This window comes from Pangasianodon hypophthalmus, chromosome 13 (assembly GCF_027358585.1).
Source record: "Pangasianodon hypophthalmus isolate fPanHyp1 chromosome 13, fPanHyp1.pri, whole genome shotgun sequence".
Classification (NCBI taxonomy): domain Eukaryota; kingdom Metazoa; phylum Chordata; class Actinopteri; order Siluriformes; family Pangasiidae; genus Pangasianodon; species Pangasianodon hypophthalmus.
Window position 1 is genome coordinate 11,906,805 of NC_069722.1, and position 20,585 is coordinate 11,927,389.

Genomic DNA, 20,585 nt, shown 5'->3' on the forward strand with positions numbered 1-20,585 from the left:
TTTTTTTTAATCCAATGAGTGCAGTTATGTACCTGTGTGTGATATATTCCATCAACTTTAGTTGGTGCTATTTCCCAGAATATAAACAAACTAGTATCCTAAATCAAACCACCACGACCCTGACCATGCTGTTACTAAGGCCACATGCCACATGCTCATGCTGCACATTCTTTATCCCACAAATTTCATATCTGGCTGTTTACCTTTTACTTTTTTTGTTGCATCCCATGGCATCCCAGTCCTGATACACACCTCTAGCCTCAACCAGATTATGAAACTTTCTGGCAAGCTTTCAAAAAACAAAAAACCCAAATATTTGTATCTGCATTTGTATCTGTTTAGAAGAAATTATCTGTCCATTCCTAATAATGTATTCATACTCAGTTACATCCCTAGTACAAGCAGAATATAAACATAATATAGTGAGATGTCTGTGGCTCCCAGTGAGGCAAGCAAAATGTCCAATTTGAGAAAACCGTCCATCCTGCACATTGCTGGGGTAATTAGAATGATAATTAACAGAGTCATGACTGTCATTATCGTTAACATCCTCAGTTGGTTGGCCCATCTTTGGTGACTTTTGGCACTGGGATAAGGACTCACATGGATACAGATAAATGCTCTCGGCTGTTTCTCACTATGTGTACCTGCGTAAATAATTTACACAAATTAGGTGCATCATATGCTAACAGCAAGACTGTAATCCTATCATTTGCATCAGTCAGATAACTCAGATATGGGGACAAATTAAGAACAACAAATTACATCATGAATATAAGAGAATAGCCTCATAACATCTGAAGGTAATAGGAATGCCAAAAAAAGAAAATTAATACTTGGCCATGGAGGAGCTCTAAATGAGAACTTCAGCTCCCTTCATACTTTATAGTACTACATACATTCAGTTTCCTTCCCACATAAGCACTACTCTGCGTCAAGTGATTGTGCTCCAGCTAACAATCCATTTTAAATGTCAAAAGTGCTAATAAAAAGGAGACATTTGTAAAACAGCCCAATGTGGAATTGTCTTCAGAGCCCCACAGGATGGAAAATTATGACTTTCTTGCAGGTCTCAGCTTCAGGGCCGGATTTTAATTACAATAAAATAAGTGCACTCACAGATTACATTCCTCTGAGTGGTAATGTATGTCCCCCTGGACCATAAGCAGTCAGAGTGAAACACAGCAACTCTACCAGCTCCACATGGAGCAGAAAATGAAAATGCTGGCTAGTCTACACAGCCCAGTATTTTATGGCTTCCATACTGATAATTGTGAAGGAGGACGAGAACCATAGCTGTGATGAGAATGTGCAAACACAAAGGTAGCATGTTTTTCAGGTCCATCTGTTAATCTAAGGTCCAGATATTATTTTTGTGTCTTAGATTTTTTTCAGGTCAAAACAACCCAAGAACAGTGTAATATTAGCAATATGGCAATTGCCACTCAAAACGTAATGGAGGGACTGAGTTAAATACAATGTGTGCACAAGAAAAAAGAGTTTTATTCAATTTTATGAGAAGAGAAATATACTTAATAGGATTAAGATAAGATAAGATAAGATAAGATAAGATAAGATAAGATAAGATAAGATAAACTTTTATTAATCCCTCATGTGGTATACAAATACATATTGTGCTGGACTGATTTAAATGGGTGTAAAAGGTTTGTAAAAGGTTTAGAGTGTGAGAGGAATTATTCAACTGATCTTTTGGACAATAACTGATATATATTCAGACATGGGAGTCAGAGGAAAGTGGACATTATGATCTCCACAACTTCATTAGATCCTAACATCTGCTTGGGTAATAACATTCTCCCCACTCTCCTCCATATGTTACTCAGGTTTACTCCCCTGTCCAACAGCTAAATGGATTTTGGAGCTTTGAAAGGGAATTTGGGCGTCTGTGTGGTCTCTCTGAGGTCATGAAGTGTCATTTGCAGTATAATATCCCTCCCTGAGGTCATCTGCCTTATAATTACCCAATTTTTTTTACAGCCACAATAGTTGAACTCATAACAAATTATAAATAAACAATTTATCACTTCGTTATGTAAAGGAACATTGTCTCTAATTGTCTTGTGCTACTGTATCCAGTCCCTCAGTAGAAGCGCTGTCTGGGTTTCAATCCCAGCTGTGCCACATGCCCTCTATGTTTCTCTTGTCACTAGTAAGAACAGTGGATTACTGAATGAGACAGCAGAACAGAGTTTGTAATCTACTGAATTTGTAATTTTGTTATAACAAAAAAAGTAGTTTTGGTGAGATAGAAGCAGATCATAGTATTAAAGGGGGTGACTAAGTTTACTTTAGGGGAATGTCCATCCAGCCATTTTCTGTAGCGCTTATCCTAAACAGGGTTGCGGAGAGTTTGGAGCCTATCCCAGGCGACTCAGGGCACAAGGCGGGGGACACCCTGGACAGGGTGCCAACCCATCGCAGGGCACAGTCACACACACGCCACACAGCTATTCACCTACGGTCAATTTAGAGATGCCAATCACCCTACTATGCATGTCTTTGGAGTGGGGGAGGAAACCGGAGTACCTGAAGGAAACCTCCAAAGCACGGGGAGAACATGCAAACTCCACGCACACAGGGCAGAGGCATAGTGTAATGTCACATTTTTTTAACCTGAGTTTTTCCACCACTGCCTGAGAAGTCTACAGATTTTTAAAAAGTTGACAGTTAAAAAGATTGTCATAATAATTACATAATTATTCAAACAATGAATCACATGACTGACCTGGCAAACCTTCGAAATACAACTTCACTCATGCTGTGCTGACGGCACACAGTTTACACTGTATTGAGCTGCCAGAGATGGACAGAGCTTGTAAGTGTTTGAGCATCCAAGGTCGGTGTTCAAAGATACAGCTTATGTGGCACAGCCCTCATTAATGCCTACCATGGCAGAGCCTCATGGCACCATGACAGCTGTCTCAAGTTCAGGCTGATTAAATACCCTTTCTCAGAGAGTGCCACCCTGCTGCCCAGCCTGCCAAGGGAAGAGGAGAAAACACGATCCTGATTTGTGACAAACAGTAACCTTGGCTTATAAATAAATTTCTCTTAGTACTATAATTGGTATAATTTAGTTAGCAAATTGTAAGTAATAAGTACATCATGAACCAATAAATGAATTTAATTCACTTTAGTTGTCCTCATAGTACTTGTGTGGACTCATCTTGATTCTACTATATCTTAGCACACCTTTCTAGAATGTCACTCTGAATATTTATGATATGGCTACACCAACTAAACACTGAATCAATATAGGATGAATCAGTTTGATCAATGCATATGTGCAATATCTCCTTTTTTAATTTAAGCAATACTGCACAAGCAGGATTGTGGTTATACTGAATACTGGCACAGCTGTGATTCACCCCCTGCGCAGGGCTCATTATTTATTTATAATAGTTATAAATATTGTCAAATTAATGACATTTATTACTGCGTTTTCTCTGTTGTTATCTTTCTTTGCCCAACTTTTCTGCTCTTCTGCGCTTGTCAGTCCCTGTGACAAAGGCATGGCTTCTATGCTTGCCGGTCCCAGTAATGTAGGCGTTCCCTTTTATTCATAAAAGTGATTTTTTTTCACAAAACTAAAGCACTCTGTATCACATTGTATTGCATGACATCAGTGATTGAAAAAGCTTTAAATCAGATTGTATTGTCTTCAAAAGAGAAATTCACACTCATATAGGATAGACATGAATATGTCTACAAAAACAAAACAATTTTTTCCACCCATTCTAACTTATCAACTAAAGTGAGCACTATTTTAATTTAATTTAAAATAGTAATTAATTTTAATTACTGTTTTAATTTACTATTTCTTAACCCACCCCCAACCCTCAATTGTTTTTGGCCGTTTCCCACCTACCAGCCAGAGCTACCTATCATACCACAGCTACTAACCGTGAAGGGTGAAGGCTAACACATGCTTCCTCTGAACCAGGTGAAACCAGCCAGCTGAATCTTTTCAAACTGCTGCTCATGCTGCATCACAGGGCAGCGTAACACACTCAGAGGAAAGTGATATCTGTCCTCTGCCACTTACATGAGCTCAGAGAGGCCCAGGATTGCCTAGTGTCACTGTGATTGACAGAGAAGAGAAAGTATGCTATCCCTCCTACTCAGAGAACATGGACAGTTTTTCTCCCTTGGCTTCCAGGCATGGATGGCTATGGCATAGTCAGGATTCGAACTCACAATCTCTGGGCAACTCTCTACTACATTGTTAATGTTATTTACATTGATGCATATACATGCCTTCTGTATAGAAAAATACTCATATAATAATACTTAAAAAATAATAATTAGCTAGCTAACAGAAAAAAAGTTTGCCTGCTGAGCTAGCTAACTCCGTAAAATATCAATTAATGTCAACACTGTTAAGAGACAGCTAGCTAACTTAGCTACATGATTTTGAAGAGCAATCCTGAAGTGAACCCCACATTAAAAAACAATACTATTTATATTTTGCATTTTTAATTATTTTCAATAACTTACTGACAAAGACTTTTGAATGCACAAGCAGAGTCTTACTGTTTGTACTGTTCCTAACTGAAATGGACTGTTAGGTATAGAAAATGTCCTTGTGGTTTAAAATCCCAGTATGCATTGCAATTTCCAGTATTTTACTGTAAACACTCTCAACCCTAAATTGTATGAGGGTGAGTCAAATGAAAACCTTAAAAGTGAGACATAAATTAGGTGTGAGTCAATGTTTTTTTAAGAGGAATCCAGACACATTAAGTGCTGGAACACTTGCATTAAAGGAAATGGAGATTATGTAGAAAAATGTTTTTAAAAAAAGGTTTTCATTTGACTCACCCTTGTATAGTATGTAACAAAAAATTATGTAAAGAAATGATATAGTATTTTACTGTTAAAGGCAGTAATGAAATTCAGAATAAATTATCAAATTACATTGCAATTTATCAATTACTTAATTAAAAAAAATACCACTAAAATCTTCCTGATGAAACTATTAAGGATGCTTGAGGTGTTGCTTCAGTCAATAGCAGATTAATCAGCATTAGCACTGTGAAGCTGTATTTAGTATCACGTCTTATTTATGTTATTTTAAGAATGCTGTAAAGTCATGTTTTCAGTGTCTTCACACTGTCTGCTTCAGTTTGCTTTAAAAATATCACAGGTAATAACTGATTAGATGGCAAGCAGTAGGCCATGCTAGTCTGCCAACATTGCCATTTCTTAGACCATCCCGTGATTACCACAGGCCTGGCCTGGTAAATAGAACCAGAGCAAAATTAGCCTAGAAACCCATTTTATCCTGGGGATATTTTGCTCAATTACTATGCAGATTAGGGCAATTACAATATGCAATCAGTGCCAGGTTTAATCTCATGCTTAGCTGAAGGGAAAGTAAGAAAAGTCATCTGTTGTCTCTTAAGAGAATGCAACATATGATGCTTCAGACAGTGTTCTTAAAAATATGTTTTTATTAGTTGTAGATTGCAATCCAGTTTAGTGAGGAAACATTAGAACATTAGCACATTGAAACATTAGAACTATGTTCTGTCTATTGGATCTAATCAGAGCAAGTGTCCATAGAAGGGAGCTGGTCTGAAATGAGAATGAAATCAAAGCACATTCTGTATTGCCAGGCATTGATGCATTACTCATGCCACTGGCTGCCCTGACAGGGAATAAATCAATGATAGTAATAATTTTTGAGAAGCAGGCACTGGGGATGTCAACAAAGAAGATGGGGCAGTGTAAATGCAGAACATTATAAGCAAAGGACATTGCCTAATAATGCAAACACTCTACACTTTGCCTCTTGTGAGTACGTATATGTGTGTATACAAACATAATATAGTTACTTATATAAATTGTATAAATTTAATACTGTAATACAACCCAAAAAATGTTATACAACATTGCTTCTCCCTACTCACCCAAAACACCTAGACCCAGTTTATGTTTTTTTTTTTTTTAGTTTGGTTTATGATTTTCTGAATTGCCCCTTCAGCTTTGTTTGCCCGATTTTCACTTATTGTTCTGGTTCACATTCTTTAGCATTTCCATATGGAGAGAACTTAATAGATTTGAGCTTCACTCTTTCTCCTCAGTATTCACTGTGACCAAACTGCAGCAGACTGTAACTTTTCTGATGCTTTGAAGAGAGTAATTTCCCTTTGCATATTCTATTATCTCTGAGCATTGACCTATTCCAGTTGAATTTTCACTTCATTGGATTTCACTCAGACTTCAAGTTCAGGTCTTTAGGACAGCCATTTGTCATGGAAAGCCTGTGAGTAAAGGAAATAGAGGTCTGACATCCACACCTTCATCTTCATATATATATATATATATATATATATATATATATATATATATATATATATATATATATATATATATATACATTTGTTAACATTGTGGATCCCAAGCCTTTCACTGGGTGTGAGATGGGAATACAACCTGGGCGGGACATCACTATGCACACACATTCCCAGCTAGGGGCAATTTATAGTCGCCAATCCACCTACTGGAATTTTTTCGTGAGATGGTAGGAAACCATATAACTCCACATAGACACTAACTCAAGCTCAGGATCAAACTGGGGACCCTGGAATAGTAAGGCAGCAATGTTACCCATTATACCACCAGGCCACCCTATTTAAAAAAAAAAATTATAAAACTAATTACAAAGCAGTTGTAAGTTCTGTATCACATTGTAATACTGTAAACATTATCAAAGCAATAATGCAGTAATATTGTGGCTTCAAAGCAATAAGTCTGGAAATAATGCAATAATGCCATAATACTGTTTTCTTGTACAATTAAAACATATTATATATTATAATTTAAAATCAGTTTAAAATCTTGTATTGCCTATTTAAATGAAGGATTATCATATTAAAAGACTATAGAGAATAATTCACATAATTGAAATGTAACTGAGCATGACTACACATACAATGCAACTGCTATTTTAACTCCCTCTTCTAATATGTCCTTAAAGGGTTTCATATTTAGGCCAAAGATCAGTCAGTGAGAAAAGCTTTGTGATTTTTAGAGCATTGAAAGGGGTCATTGCATACCGGGTGGAATAAACCAGAACATCTCTCATTTCCAGTTACATGAGCAGGCTTAGCCTACTTTCACAATGCTCCAAACATTTTCTTTGAAGGACACCAGACCATGACAGTAAAACAGCATTATGTGTAATGCTTTGAAGCATTGTGAAAATGGTGACATGGTAGAAGTTCAGCTGTAATCTCAGGTGAATGAAAATCACCTCATGTCATGTGGAACTGAGGTGAAAACAAGACTGGGTTAAATATCTCCATTCAGCTTTCTACAAGTAGCTTTTGAAATAACTTGTATTTTTTTTATATTGTAGTATTATTTCTGGATTATTTTATATTTCTAGTGTTACTAAAAGGTAAAACATGTAACAGGACCAGGATAGTAATGGAAGACAGTAATGTTTCTCTTCATTTGGCTAAAACCAATCAAGACCTTGATGCAGTTCATGAGAACGTGTGAGATAGTCATATATATACAATAACTGGCATTTTTCTGCCATGATTTTTTTAGGCTAACCTAATGGTTTGATGTGGTCTTTACTCACGATACTCAAATCTCTTTTTTCAGGATGATGGCTCCAATTTCCTGCAGCTGGGTGCTTCCATTGAGCAGCAGATCAATGGCATGTTTAAAGTGATGGAGGAGTACAACTGGGACAGTTTTGCAGTGGTGACTAGCCAGTACCCTGGTTACGAGGCCTTTGTGGACTACATCCGCTCCTTCACAGACACCTCTTACTTTCTGTGGGAGCTACAGAATGTACTGACATTTGACATGTCAGCTGATAGCATGAACGACCTGCGTGCACGGCGTCTGCTACAGCAGATCGATGCTCAGGTGCTGCTGGTCTACTGCTCATTTGAAGAGGCTCAGTATCTCTTCAGCATGGCCAGAGAGGTGGGTCTGGTTGGACCTGGGTATATTTGGATCATCCCCAGCCTGGCAGTGGGCAACCCCAACCTGCCACCACCTGACAGCTTCCCTGTTGGCCTTATCAGCATCATCACAGACAGGTGGAAGATGAGTCTAAGGAACAGGGTGAGGGACGGCGTGGCAATTGTAGTGAAAGCGGTGGAGAGCTTCCGCAAGCACAGAGGTTTTATTCCTGATGGACATGCTGACTGCCAGTCCAGTCCAGTGCAGTCAGAAAACAATGACACACTCTTCAGGTGAGTCAGGAGATGGAGGGACTGCTCGAGGGAGGTGATAAGGGGAAAAGGATAAATAGAGGATTTTGCTTTAGTGGCCTTTAAGTGCAAAACACATAAACAAACCAAAAACATGAAAAAAAAAATCTGAAAATGCAAGAACAAAAATACTACAGCAAATCAAAAACAAATATGGCAACTGTGAAAACACAACAGCAAATTCAGAAACACATCAATATTAATGATTGGCCAAAGTGTGCGCCAGTCTGAAAGGGTACAGGAAAACCAAGAGATATTAATAAGGGTATGTGAACAGTGCAAACCTGCTTTAAAGAAGAAAGGATTACTCATCATTATAATAACATATAAGTAAGTTCACATTCAATTGTTTTCACTAGGTTAACTAGATAACAGCCTGAAAATGTCCAACTCTTTTCCTTTGTTATAGTCATATCATCCAATCAGCAATGAGCATGTGATGTTCACTAAGCACCTACTTTTTCTGTTTTGAGTAAATATTGATTGGATATGTGTGTTTGGTTTTGCTATTGCATTCTTTTAGGTTGTATTTTTAGTTTTGAAGTTGTGTTTCTGAATATACTATGTGCTTTAGGTTTTAATGTTGTGTTTCCAAATTTGTTGTGTTTCACACGCTCCCTCCCTCTTTTTGTTTTTGCTGTTGCATTTCTGAATGTGCTGTTGCATTTTTTTTGGTTTGTTAATGAGTTTTGGAACATCTAATTTCTATGTAATGCATCGGATCTGCATTGGTGATTAACACAGACAACAATGTGGCCCTCCAAAAAGGAATCTTTGAAATTCACTAATAAAATTCACTGCCACAACAACTTCCATTCTTTTCTAAGTACAAGGAAATCTAACAAAATTCTTACGAGATCAAATTTATTTTTTTGATCTGGTAATCACACATATGCTACCAGCCAGATGAAATAATACATTTGTCCAAATTTTGAACAAAAGAGGGCACTGTGGTTGATTTTTTTTTTTATTTCATAAGTTGTAAGAAAAGGTATGAATGATAACCTTATGAGTTGAGTCAACCAACTGTTGTATGTTGTATGCTACCAATGCAGTAGAAAGAGCTAAGAAAATGCTTGAATGTTCATTTAAACTCTCTTTAAGCCAAAAGCTGTACTATACCTTCTGCTCATAAAGCTGTAACTCTTTAAAAAAAACATTCCATAGTTAACAAGCAACTATGGAGGGAATAAGTAGGAATGAACGGATAGCTCTTCATTAACACTTAAGTTACTACTATTAACTACCAAGGAATAGTATTTAATTACTCAGTAAGTATGTGTGGAGCAGTTCATTATTAACTGAGCAGTAATTACTGAGTCTTCTTCTTATTAAGTGAGTAATAGTAGGTAAAAGTACTAACTTCAGTGGTAATGAGGCTCTATTCGTTCCTGTTTCTTCCCTCCACAGCTACAGTATCTGATAACTATGGAACAGTACTGTAAAGTGTTACAGAGATTAGAAGTAGAAATAGTGAATGATAAGATATACCATGTCATGCTAGTTCAGCATCTAGCATCTGTGGCAGGTAACACAAATCCTATTTGGTCTAAAAAAAAAAAAATCTTAATAAGCCAGAGAGAAGCTGAACTTCAGGGCAGAGACTGAGAGAATGTAGAGTTTGGAATGAGTCAAGGTCATTGTTTGTAGGGAAACTGAACACACAGTGACATGAGTCTACATAAGTCTAAATTGAACAACACATGTAGCTTTACTCCACGGTGTCAGTGAGTTCCACTTTCCCACTGCACTTCAATACTGTAATTAATATATAATCAATACTCATTCCTGTCACAAGAGTAAAATCTATGTAATAACTTTAAAATATCCATTGAGAGAGGTGATTTTAAATGGTATTCAAAAACAAATAGAAGTCATAAAAAATAAGCTCTAATGCAACTCTTTTGATTTTTCCAAGCTCCATTTTCACGTGATTAGTTTCCTGTATAAAACTGTTTTATTAGATGACTCAAAATTGAAGTATTAAGACCTGGAGACTGATATTCTGAGGTTTTATTTGTTTGTTTGTTTATTTATTTATTTATTTGTTTGTTTACTATGCTTTAATGGAATTGGAGCATGAACTTACAGTACAATCGCATTATGTTCACCCTCTTCAACAGGCCATGGGCTGAATCGATTTTAATTAAGCCCAGTGATTGTCAGCTTGTGATTAAGTCAATTCACTTGTTAATGAATTTACAGCAGATTGAGATTACACTGGCTTTTCACACAGATGACACATAAGCATACATACTGTAGCCAGCAGGCTGATGTCAGTGTGTGTGTGTGTGTGTGTGTGTGTGTGTGTGTGTGTGCGCGTACGCGTGCAGCTTGTCCAGTATCCCTCAAATCCCGCCCTAACTGTAATGGTGTTTTCACAGTAACAAATTTTTGGCCTTGATTCATTTAAAGATTTAAAGTTAAAAATCCTAAATAAAAAGATGAAAAATAAGTAAAAATGGAAATGAATAGCAAAAGTGTTGTTTTGTAATTGTGCTCTGAAGTGTTGTGTTGCCCTCTCTCATCATGTGTCCTCTTGAAGATTTTCTCTGTGCTCTGCTGGCCAACACAATTTCTGTTAATAATATGGCTGACAGTTTTTCCTTTTCTTCAGTCATTTTGAAGTTAACTTCTCTTCTATATGAAGTAGGTTTTCTAAAATACTGGAATGAAAACAAAAACATCACTTTTGCCTGTGTTATAGAAAGAGTTTTAGCCACACCAGTGACAATATATCACTTTGGTACAATACAAAAAATTTCCCATTACACTACTTTCCCATTACATTTTTGTGGGAACCTAACTGTGTAATCTAACACTGGTTTTATGTATTGGAGGATTAATGGTCCTAACTTTCTAAAGAGTTTCTATTTGGAAGGGTTATTTGGTGGGATTAATCATTGGTATATCATTGGTTTCTGAAAGAGTAAAACAGAAGTTATTCATCTATGGTCATTCTCAGAATATGTTGTTTCTCTCACATGTCTCATGACAAAAGATAATCAGGCATGAGGGAAGGATGGAAGAACGATTCTTTTTTTCTCGCTTGGATTGTGGCCTAACAGCCACAATCTAAAGTAACCAATGCAGGCCTGTTTGCTGCTACAGCTAGCTAACATGCTGTAGCATTCTAGAGGTGCTTGTATTGTTGCACCATGCTTTGGATGGTAATTTGTTCGAGCTCTCTAAAGTGGTTCTACATATTTAACCTTTTTCACAATGAAACCTCGTGTTTTATGGTTCCACATAGGGAAAAACAAGGAACACTTTATTTAATGCAAATTATTTTTAGGATGCTATTTTTCAAAGAGTGAAAGACCTTTACTGGAATTATTGGATTTATTGCTGTATTAGACCTTATGTTGAAGAACTAACACTAACTCACTATGGTTTTTACCTTGAACCTTGAACAAGAGTGTAGGGTATCCCATTTCTATTTTTTTTTTATTCCAAAGGGTTCTCAGAAGCACTATCTGTGTGCCGTAATACCACAAGGCTGTTGAATTCTTGAATCTGATTAGTCAGACAGTGCTGATAAATTGATAAATCATGGTTCTGCAATAGCGCTGGCTGCAAAGATAAACTCATAGGTTTATATTATTGCATTATCACAGGTATATTAGTGGCAGCATTGAAAATGTAAGTCATAACTTCATCCCATTACAGACCAAAATGTTACTGATTTCTTTTCACAGGCACATGTTGAATGTGTCATGGGATCACACAGACTTCTCCTTCAACAGTAATGGATATCTCGTCAACCCTTCCATGATTATCATCACACTGGACCGGGACAGGCAATGGGACAAGGTGAGACTTGCAATATTAAATATATAAATATTACACAAATATTAATTAATTAATTGTATAATCCCTGTAAATTCATGGAAAGTGTTTTTTCCACAGATGACGCTGGATCATTTTAATCAAAAACACAAAATTATGAACTACGAGTGAACTGTTAGAGTAGCAAATGAGTGTTTGGTCAGCTTATCCTTTAAACTATGGTCATATTTTCATTACACCAGAGCACACTGAACTGAGACAAAAACATCAAGCATTATTTTATTAATTTGACAACTCAAAATAGCAACACGTGATAAAATAGCCTACACGTTATAATTTCAGCATCAACCACAGAACCAGAGCATCGACCACCCCCAGGTTTGCCTCCAGACACTTTAGACAGATTGGTACATTTCTTGCCATGATCTATAGTTGTTTTAAAGGTCTGTAGATGTAGCTGTGTGATTTATAATATGATGCCTGAGTCAGTCAGCACTCAGATCTGGCCTGTTTCTGATTGGGTTGTTTGTTTGAGTGAAAAGTCTGCACACCCCTGACAACATCTATAATCTTTCAGGGCCACTGTAGAGGCCATTTTGGCTAGAGTGAGTTGGTTGATTAAGCTTCAATATTCATAACTGTCTAAATCTTGCTATAAAAAATAAAAGCCTGTGTGTGTGTGTGTTTATAATGCAATATTATGCCTATTTTGTAAAAGTAAAGTAAACAAGTTAGAAATGAAAATGAGACATTACATTTACACTCACAGAGCACTTTATTAGGAACACTGTACTAATACTGGGTAGGGTCTCTCTATGCTCTCAAAACAGCCTCAAGTCTTTGTCGTATGGATTCCATAAAATGTTTGGAAACATTCCTTTGAGATTCTGGTCCATGTTGACATGATTGCATCACGCAATTCCTGCAGATTTTTGTGAATCTCCCGTTCTACCACAAAGGTGCTGTATTGGATTCAGATCTGGTGACTGGGAAGGCCACTGAAGAACACTGAATGAAGGGATTGAACATTGCCATGAAGGGATGCACATGGTCAGCAACAATACTTAAATAGGTAATTAAATTGGTATTAATGGGCCCAAAGTGTGCCAAGAAAACCTTCCCTAGACCATTACACCACCTCCACCAGCCTGGACTGTTGAAGCAGGTTGGGTCTATGGATTCATGCTGTTGGTGCCAAATTCCGACCCTACCTTCTGCGTGCCTCAGCAGAAATCAAGATTCATCAGACTAGGCTACGTATTTCCAGTCTTTATCTCTCCAGTTTTGGTGAGCCTGTGCAAACTGCAGTCACAGCTTTCTGTTCTTGGCTGACAGAAGTGGAACCTGATGTGGTCTTCTGCCTTTGTAGCCCATCCACCTCAAGGTTTGGTGTGTTGTGCATTCTGAGATGATTTTCTGCTCACCACAATTGTAGAGTGGTTATCTGAGTTACTGTATCCTTTCTGTTAGCTTGAACCAGGCTGGCTATTCTCTATTCACCATTCCGAGTAAACTGAGACTGTTGGGCATGAAAATCCCTGGAGATCATCAGTTCAATACTCAAACCAGCCCGTCTGGCACCAACAATCATGCCATGGTCAAAATTACTGAGATCACATTTTTTCCCCATTCTGATAGTTGATATGAAATTCCCCAAAGCTGCTGGCCTGTTTATGCATTGCACTGCTGCCACACGATTGGCTGATTAGATAATTGCATGAATGAGTAGGTGTACATGTGTTCCTAATAAAGTGCTCAGTAAGTGTAAATATATAACATTATATAAGGTATATATGTTTATAGTTCTTCTCACAGTTTGAGCTGTATTTCACCAGAAAACAATGCTGAGCCTGCACTTCATGCTGAAGTTCCTGATTGTGACTTGTAAGCTTCTCATCTGCTTATACCATTTGCTGGAAATGTAGACGTCATAAAATGGACTGGCATGTTGCAGAAAATCTAGGGCTCCTTTTAAAGGCTTTCAACTGAGATATTTTGAAATGTCTATTGAAATGGTAATAGATGACTCCAGCTCTGACAAAATTTTATCAAATTTTGCACACTGATAAAATCATTTCTCTTACAGAGGCATAACCAAAAGCGAATACCACTGAGCTATGATAAATGTAAGATGAACAGGATGTTCATCAAATGTTTTATTTTGGGTCTAAGCCACATTTTTCACCAGGGTTTCTGCTTGCTGTCACTCTGCCAAGTATAACTGACTTCCAGGCTCCATTTCCTGTCATCTATGAAAAGTGCTGCAAACAATTTACTCAAAAATATCCAGCACACCTTCTATGCTTTCAAATGATTTGCACTATCAAGCTGGAACTAGAATTAACCCTATAGAGGAATGAATGCTTATTCATTTAGACCAATAATCGCACCAATTTTTAAAAATTTTTTTATTATACACTAATAAGAGGCTAACATTCATTCTAGTCATACTGAAACTTCCTAAAGTAATTTTTGTAGCATGAAAAGCAATAACTTCTGGAAAAATGGACTAAGTTGAACCAGGAGATCTACTCCATTTTTCTGACTTTCTCAGTTTTCATCTCCATTGTGTCCCTTGGGGCAGAGTCCATTCTCTTGACTCATTTTCTCTCTCATTCTCTTGAGAGATGCTGAGTCCTTGATATTGCTCGCGCAGATCCATCTCTAAGCTGTGCTGCAGACTGATTATTCACTCTACACTCATGTTGTGCTGCAGAGGTCATTTATTAGGCAGATAAATCACCAGATCGCTCTTTTCAAAAGCTCTTTGGCTGACAGCTGACGATGACTCGCTCTTCATATTGGTGTTCTTGTCGTCTTCCAGAAAGACCTCTTTTCAAAAAGACGGAAAACTGACCTTAGGCATGCGGGATAATATTAAACAGAGAGTGAGGGACAGACAGATAAGGATAAGGCACCAGGAGTTGAGCCTGGGTTAAGCTTCACATCCTGCATTGTGGTTTAAAACTAACAGAAAAAAGTGCTTTTTCTCTGTTTTGTCTTTTAAAATTACTGCCAGATTGACAGAAAGTTTAATGAGCTTGATAACACTGCAAAAATCTTGTTTGTTCTCCAATATATATATATCTATACCCTTAGGCAAAGGGTCACTCAATTTGACTTTTCTCTGACATATCAAGCACAAAAGGCACCAGACTAGTGTACATGAGCCTTGCAAATCCCCTGCTTCTGTGTATTCCCCACATCTTTTCTACAGACTACAGATAACAAGTGTGTCAGTCAGAAATTGTGATAATTTTGTCCTAGGAATCCTGAGCAGCTTAATTCTGCTAGCAGTCTGGTTGCTAACAAGCCACAGAGCGCAGATCTGTTTCATCTGAGTGCCTTTGGATAAGATTAAGGCTCCTGAGCACTCATTTCTACACAAGCAGAAATTTTAACACTAAAGTTATCTAAGGACAGCTAGTTGTTAACAGGAATTGCAGTGGGACCTTTTTTTTTTCTATGTCCACAGGTGCATAATGACCTACTACAGTGCTATAAAACCTTAAAAACCTGCTGTTTTCCTGTGTTCATTCATAAACCATATTATTAACAGACAACAAAATGTAAGCATGAGATTCATTCAAATATCTGTCCTCATTTCTCAAAAGAATTGTGATTAGTTTCTGCCTAATTACTTTTATCCTCTAGGCTTTTCTTGCATGTTTTCCCTGGCTAGTGGTTTACATATTAATGAAGACATTAAGCCAAATCAGTGTATGCTATTATGTTCTCGACCAAGCACAGCAAAATATAATGAATACAATTATAGAAAAAGATGGTTTAATTAGCCTCAAAATAATTAGCGAAACCATTGTCCAAATATGTTCCATAATTTCTGTCACACCAGGAAGACTCTGTCTTATTTCAATGCCTTGATTACGTACTGTACGAATGTTATTTTGGAAGTAAACAATACTAAGAGCATGTAAAAAAAGTAAAAATGAGGATAAGGATGTACTGCAAAGACATTCCATTAATTTTCTTTGTCAAAGGTAATTAACCATCCATGCAGGCTCAAACGTAAGCACTGCAAACCAAACTGCTGAAGAGTAAACACTGAATAATTGAAGCAGACGGAGTTAAAGAGATGGGTCTTCGGAGCTAGAATGCTATATGAAACATTTGATTATGTTTTAAATAAGGGAATATATTTTGGAAAAAGTTGAACCATCCAGGGATGTTGCATGTGATGTGATTTGCAGAGCTACAGACAGACAGCTTTTGTTCACACTGATCCAGTTTTGTACATAGCAACATGTAAAATCCATAGGAAATCTAATGAGTTCATATGTACTTAAAAACAGGTACGACTATTAACCCTGCTCTTTTTCCTTCAGCTTCCTTCAACCAGCTTGTGTGAATTCCTAGAAAATTGGTTAACACTTGTGTCAGTGTAGGATAGCTTTCATAAGGGCACCTATATAAGCACTTCAAAAACACATAAACATTTATAAAAGCTACAGTTTTTCAGTTTTACAGTTACAGGGGTCATAAGTTTACATACACCTTGCAGAATCTGTAAAATGTTAATAATTTAAAAAAAAAAAGTGGGATCATAAAAATGAGTGGATATGAGTGGACCACATGTAATCATCTGCTATGTGAAATAGCTTATTCAGGGCAGTACTAAATAAAAAACAGAATTAAATTTTATGATCCCACTTATTTTGTTTAATTATTAACATTTTGCAGATTCTGCAAGGCGTATATAAACTTATGACCCTAACTCTATTTTTAATGGGTATCATGTGGTCTCATAAAGACTGCTTTCATCAATTTTGATGTCACGTTGACTGAAAACCTGAGTCAGGTAACACAGAGTGACATTACTAGACATTAAGTTTTGTTGTATAGCATTGTTATATAGTGGAGGTTTTGACAGTGGCAATTATTATATTATGTACCTGACCCTAGAGTTTCATAATTCTGCTTATTAGATTATGAATATGAATACTTATGGTTAGGTAATGACAGAGTTGGATCTATTCCTTTCTGGCCCTCAAATGAAGTGAGTATAGTCTGACTATTTACACATTTTTAAATTAACATTCATGGCAAAGTCATGACATGATAATGATACAGTTTTGTATATTTTCTCTGCCACTATGTATGTGTACACTATGACTCGGATGTAGTACAAGTACACTGAGCTGCACAGACAACAGCAATTACATTTGCCTGGAAAGTGTCGAGCAACACCTGCTGCAATAACTCTTTATAAATGTGTATGTAGGTTATGTTAGTTGTCATTAAGGGTTTATGTAGGTGTCATGAACACCACCGTTAAGTAAAGCATTAGACTTTTGATACAGGTTTGCATGGGATCATTTAAGTTACTGTCTCTAACATGGATCAGTCTTTCTCCTCTGTTCTCCAGGTTGGAAATTATGAGTCTGGTATACTGCAGATGCGATATCCCGTTTGGCCTCGGTATGGAACGTACTTGGAGCCAGTGTCTGATAACCGCCATCTAACAGTGGCCACCCTTGAAGAGAGGCCATTTGTGATAGTGGAGGCAGTAGACCCCATCACTGGCACCTGCCTCAGCAACACTGTGCCCTGCAGACGCCAATCAAACAAGACGGAGGCGTAAGTAACTGTGTACTGCTCTCTTCTTTAAGTCCCTTACAGGTTCGAGTGAACAGTCTAAAGATTAGTGGATAAAATGTTGTAAACCAAATGCATGCTAATCCGATACTCATCCAGCTCATGCAGCTTTTGAACAAAAGAAAACTCGAAACACGAAGGTTGACTATCTCAGGCATAATCTCATTTGTGAATGAATTACTTCTGGAGGAAAAGGACATCTTAGAATTAGTAATATTGATCGCCTTCAGTTTTAACATTGAGTGAGCTGTAGTGGTCATTAGCATTAGTGGCCATTACAGAGTGGTCATTAGAGAGCATGCTCAATGTAACATGACAAGAGTAACAGTTTCTGAGTTATACAGTATTAGCAAACTCTAATCTAATTTAAGATTACGTGCTACTGTTTTTTTCCTGACTCCATGATTCTAACAGATCCAGATGCAATTCCTATTTACAGATGAACTAGAAATAGTAACTGCTTCCTGGGCTGCTTCATTATAGTAAGTGTATAGTGTTTTTAATGACAAAACCCTAGGTTTGTGAATGTGAGATCATCTGGTAGCAAGATTGTTAACAAAGATCCCTGTGCTGTGATGGACTTGACTGGTGTCCTGACTGGTGAAGTTGTATTTAGAAAATCTTGGAGATAGAACATTATAAGCAGCAAAAAGGACAGAGTTATTCTTGTGCCTAGAGTTAGATAGCATACTTTTGCCTTGAGGAGTTTCCTCAGGAACTTTGCATTAAAGATCAGTAACACTTAAATTTATGGAAGATTTTATTTATTTATTTATTTATTTACTCTCTGCCAGATGGTCAGATGGCAAGAGGTTATATTGGGTACAGATCTACGCATTTTGGTGTGAAGTAGACACCCTGGGAGATTCAATGTTAGTCGATTATTTGTTTCATAAACATAAACAATTCAGCCAATTCAGATTAATCTAATGAGGAGAATAGCTCATCTTTGAGATAAAAAGAATAGGAATTGGCTATATATTTGAGGAATTTTTTTTTTTTTTATTTTTGAAGCATTTACATTGAATTATTTCTAAATCATCAACCTTACACTGACATTATAGCTGACACTGATCATTCCAGGGCTTGGGGCATGGTGCACACTTATTCCAGCTACACATTACTTAATGTTAAAGAGAAACCAGAGTTCTATCTAGTTGTATCAGGTATATCCTTGAATGTCTTTCCCAGTCCAGACACTGCAATGGCACTTAAGCCAACTCCATAGCAGTCTTTTTCACCTTATTCTATACTTATCTAGCAAAAACAACCCAAAAAGCGACTCTAAGTACCTCAATTTTGGAAGTCACTAGTGTGAAGTCAGTCATTACAGACCTTACTACCAGGTCCTTCCTTAAATAAGTATCCCCATTTGTTCCTTTAGTTATTTTCACAGCTTTGTGGTGCTTTACAGCTCTCAGATGTCTCCTGAGAGCTCACTGTACTCACAGCACTGCCTGATCAGAGCGGAGTGACAATCTGCAGAGTTGATTAAAGTGCAGCCTGAGCAGAGAGTGGATCTCTCAGGGCTTTCTGCCAGGGACTGAAATCACCTTGTCTGTGGTCTCCTAGAGCTGGAGCGAAAACTTTCACACACATTGTGTGTAAACACATTGAGATGCCTTTGGAAGCAGAGTTAAGCATCATTGCTGAACTCTGAACGCTGCCAGGTGGTGTGACAGGGGAGCAGAGTGTTTACCATGAATCATCAGTGGGAGAGGCTTGTTTGCAGCTAGCAGTTTATTTGTTATCTTTTGCACTCATGTGTGTGTGTGTGTGTGTGTGTGTGTGTGTGTGTATGTGTTTATGCCGACCTCTTTAACCCCTCTTTGTCATACTACGGTTGTATGGTTCATTAGTTTAGAGAGAGGTTACAAGGTGATTTGTCATTAGAGTGCTCTGGTTTTGCTTCTCTACAGCTCACAGATTTTCCTTTGTGTCATATTTGAAAACACTTGCTCTCCAACTCTCCAAGTCTGCACACACACTCACTCACACACACACACACACACACACCACCTCATTGTCTTCTCATTATCTGCTATCTATTCTGGAAGCCAATTAACCTCCAGCACCAGGGTGAACCCTCTCCCCCAGGATCCAGATACAGAACCACAATGCTGCCACTCACCTGCAGGCAAGGTCAAGCAAATCAGCTGAAAAGTTAAGTAAAAGAAGTTAGGGAATGTGAGTATGATGTAGAACATGCTTCACATATTCCCCTTGAAACTTGCCACAACAAATCTTCAGTCCAAATCTAACCAGCAATAATATCTAATCCCTAACAGTAGGCAGTCAAGTATAACTTGTGCTAGCGACTTCATTTAAAGTTCTATAGATGTGTTTTTGCCATCACAGTGCCATCTGAGTGCTGCTCCATCTCAGTGCTAGATCTCCCATAATCCTGCTTTTGGGAGACACTTTACTCATCACGTCCCAGTAATCCATACACTAAACCTCTAGAGCTGATCCTTATCCCACTGTCTCTGTCTGTCTTAAATGCAAAGCCAAGGCTGTTCACTTGCCTTGTTCTGTTGAAGCCAACTGTGTATAAAGTCTGTATCTGATTCTCTTTAGAAGATTCCCTGACAGAGAGAAAAACACTCACACCAGTGAAAAAACATGAAATACAATACACAAACTTTTCATTTGTAGGCAACACAGACATGTAGACAACATGCTACACTGAAAAGCAAAACCTTCAATGCATTGCTCAACAGAAATTGCTTTTTAAGGAGTAAACGCTGACTTCATGTCAGAAGTGAAGGTAATTCCCCACTTTATTCCATTTCACTTTCATCACTATGCTGCAGTAGTGGCACGCTGAAATGCAATCACTGTCTAATCACATCCCTAAGCAGTAATCAGGGGCGTGGCTGTAATCAGAGATGTGAAGAAAGGACTTGCCATCCATAAAAAGCAACA

The 20,585-nt window shown here is 37.6% G+C and overlaps 1 protein-coding gene across 1 annotated transcript in view; it reads left to right on the forward strand.

Annotated features, from left to right (window-relative positions):
• grin2ca (glutamate receptor, ionotropic, N-methyl D-aspartate 2Ca) overlaps positions 1–20,585 on the forward strand; it is a 58,071-nt gene that overhangs the window by 24,077 nt on the left and 13,409 nt on the right. The window contains exons 4-6 of the mRNA XM_026917084.3: positions 7,639–8,240; positions 11,957–12,071; positions 17,431–17,642. Coding sequence (XP_026772885.1) covers positions 7,639–8,240; positions 11,957–12,071; positions 17,431–17,642 — 929 coding nt within the window. The remainder of the gene's footprint in view (positions 1–7,638; positions 8,241–11,956; positions 12,072–17,430; positions 17,643–20,585) is intronic.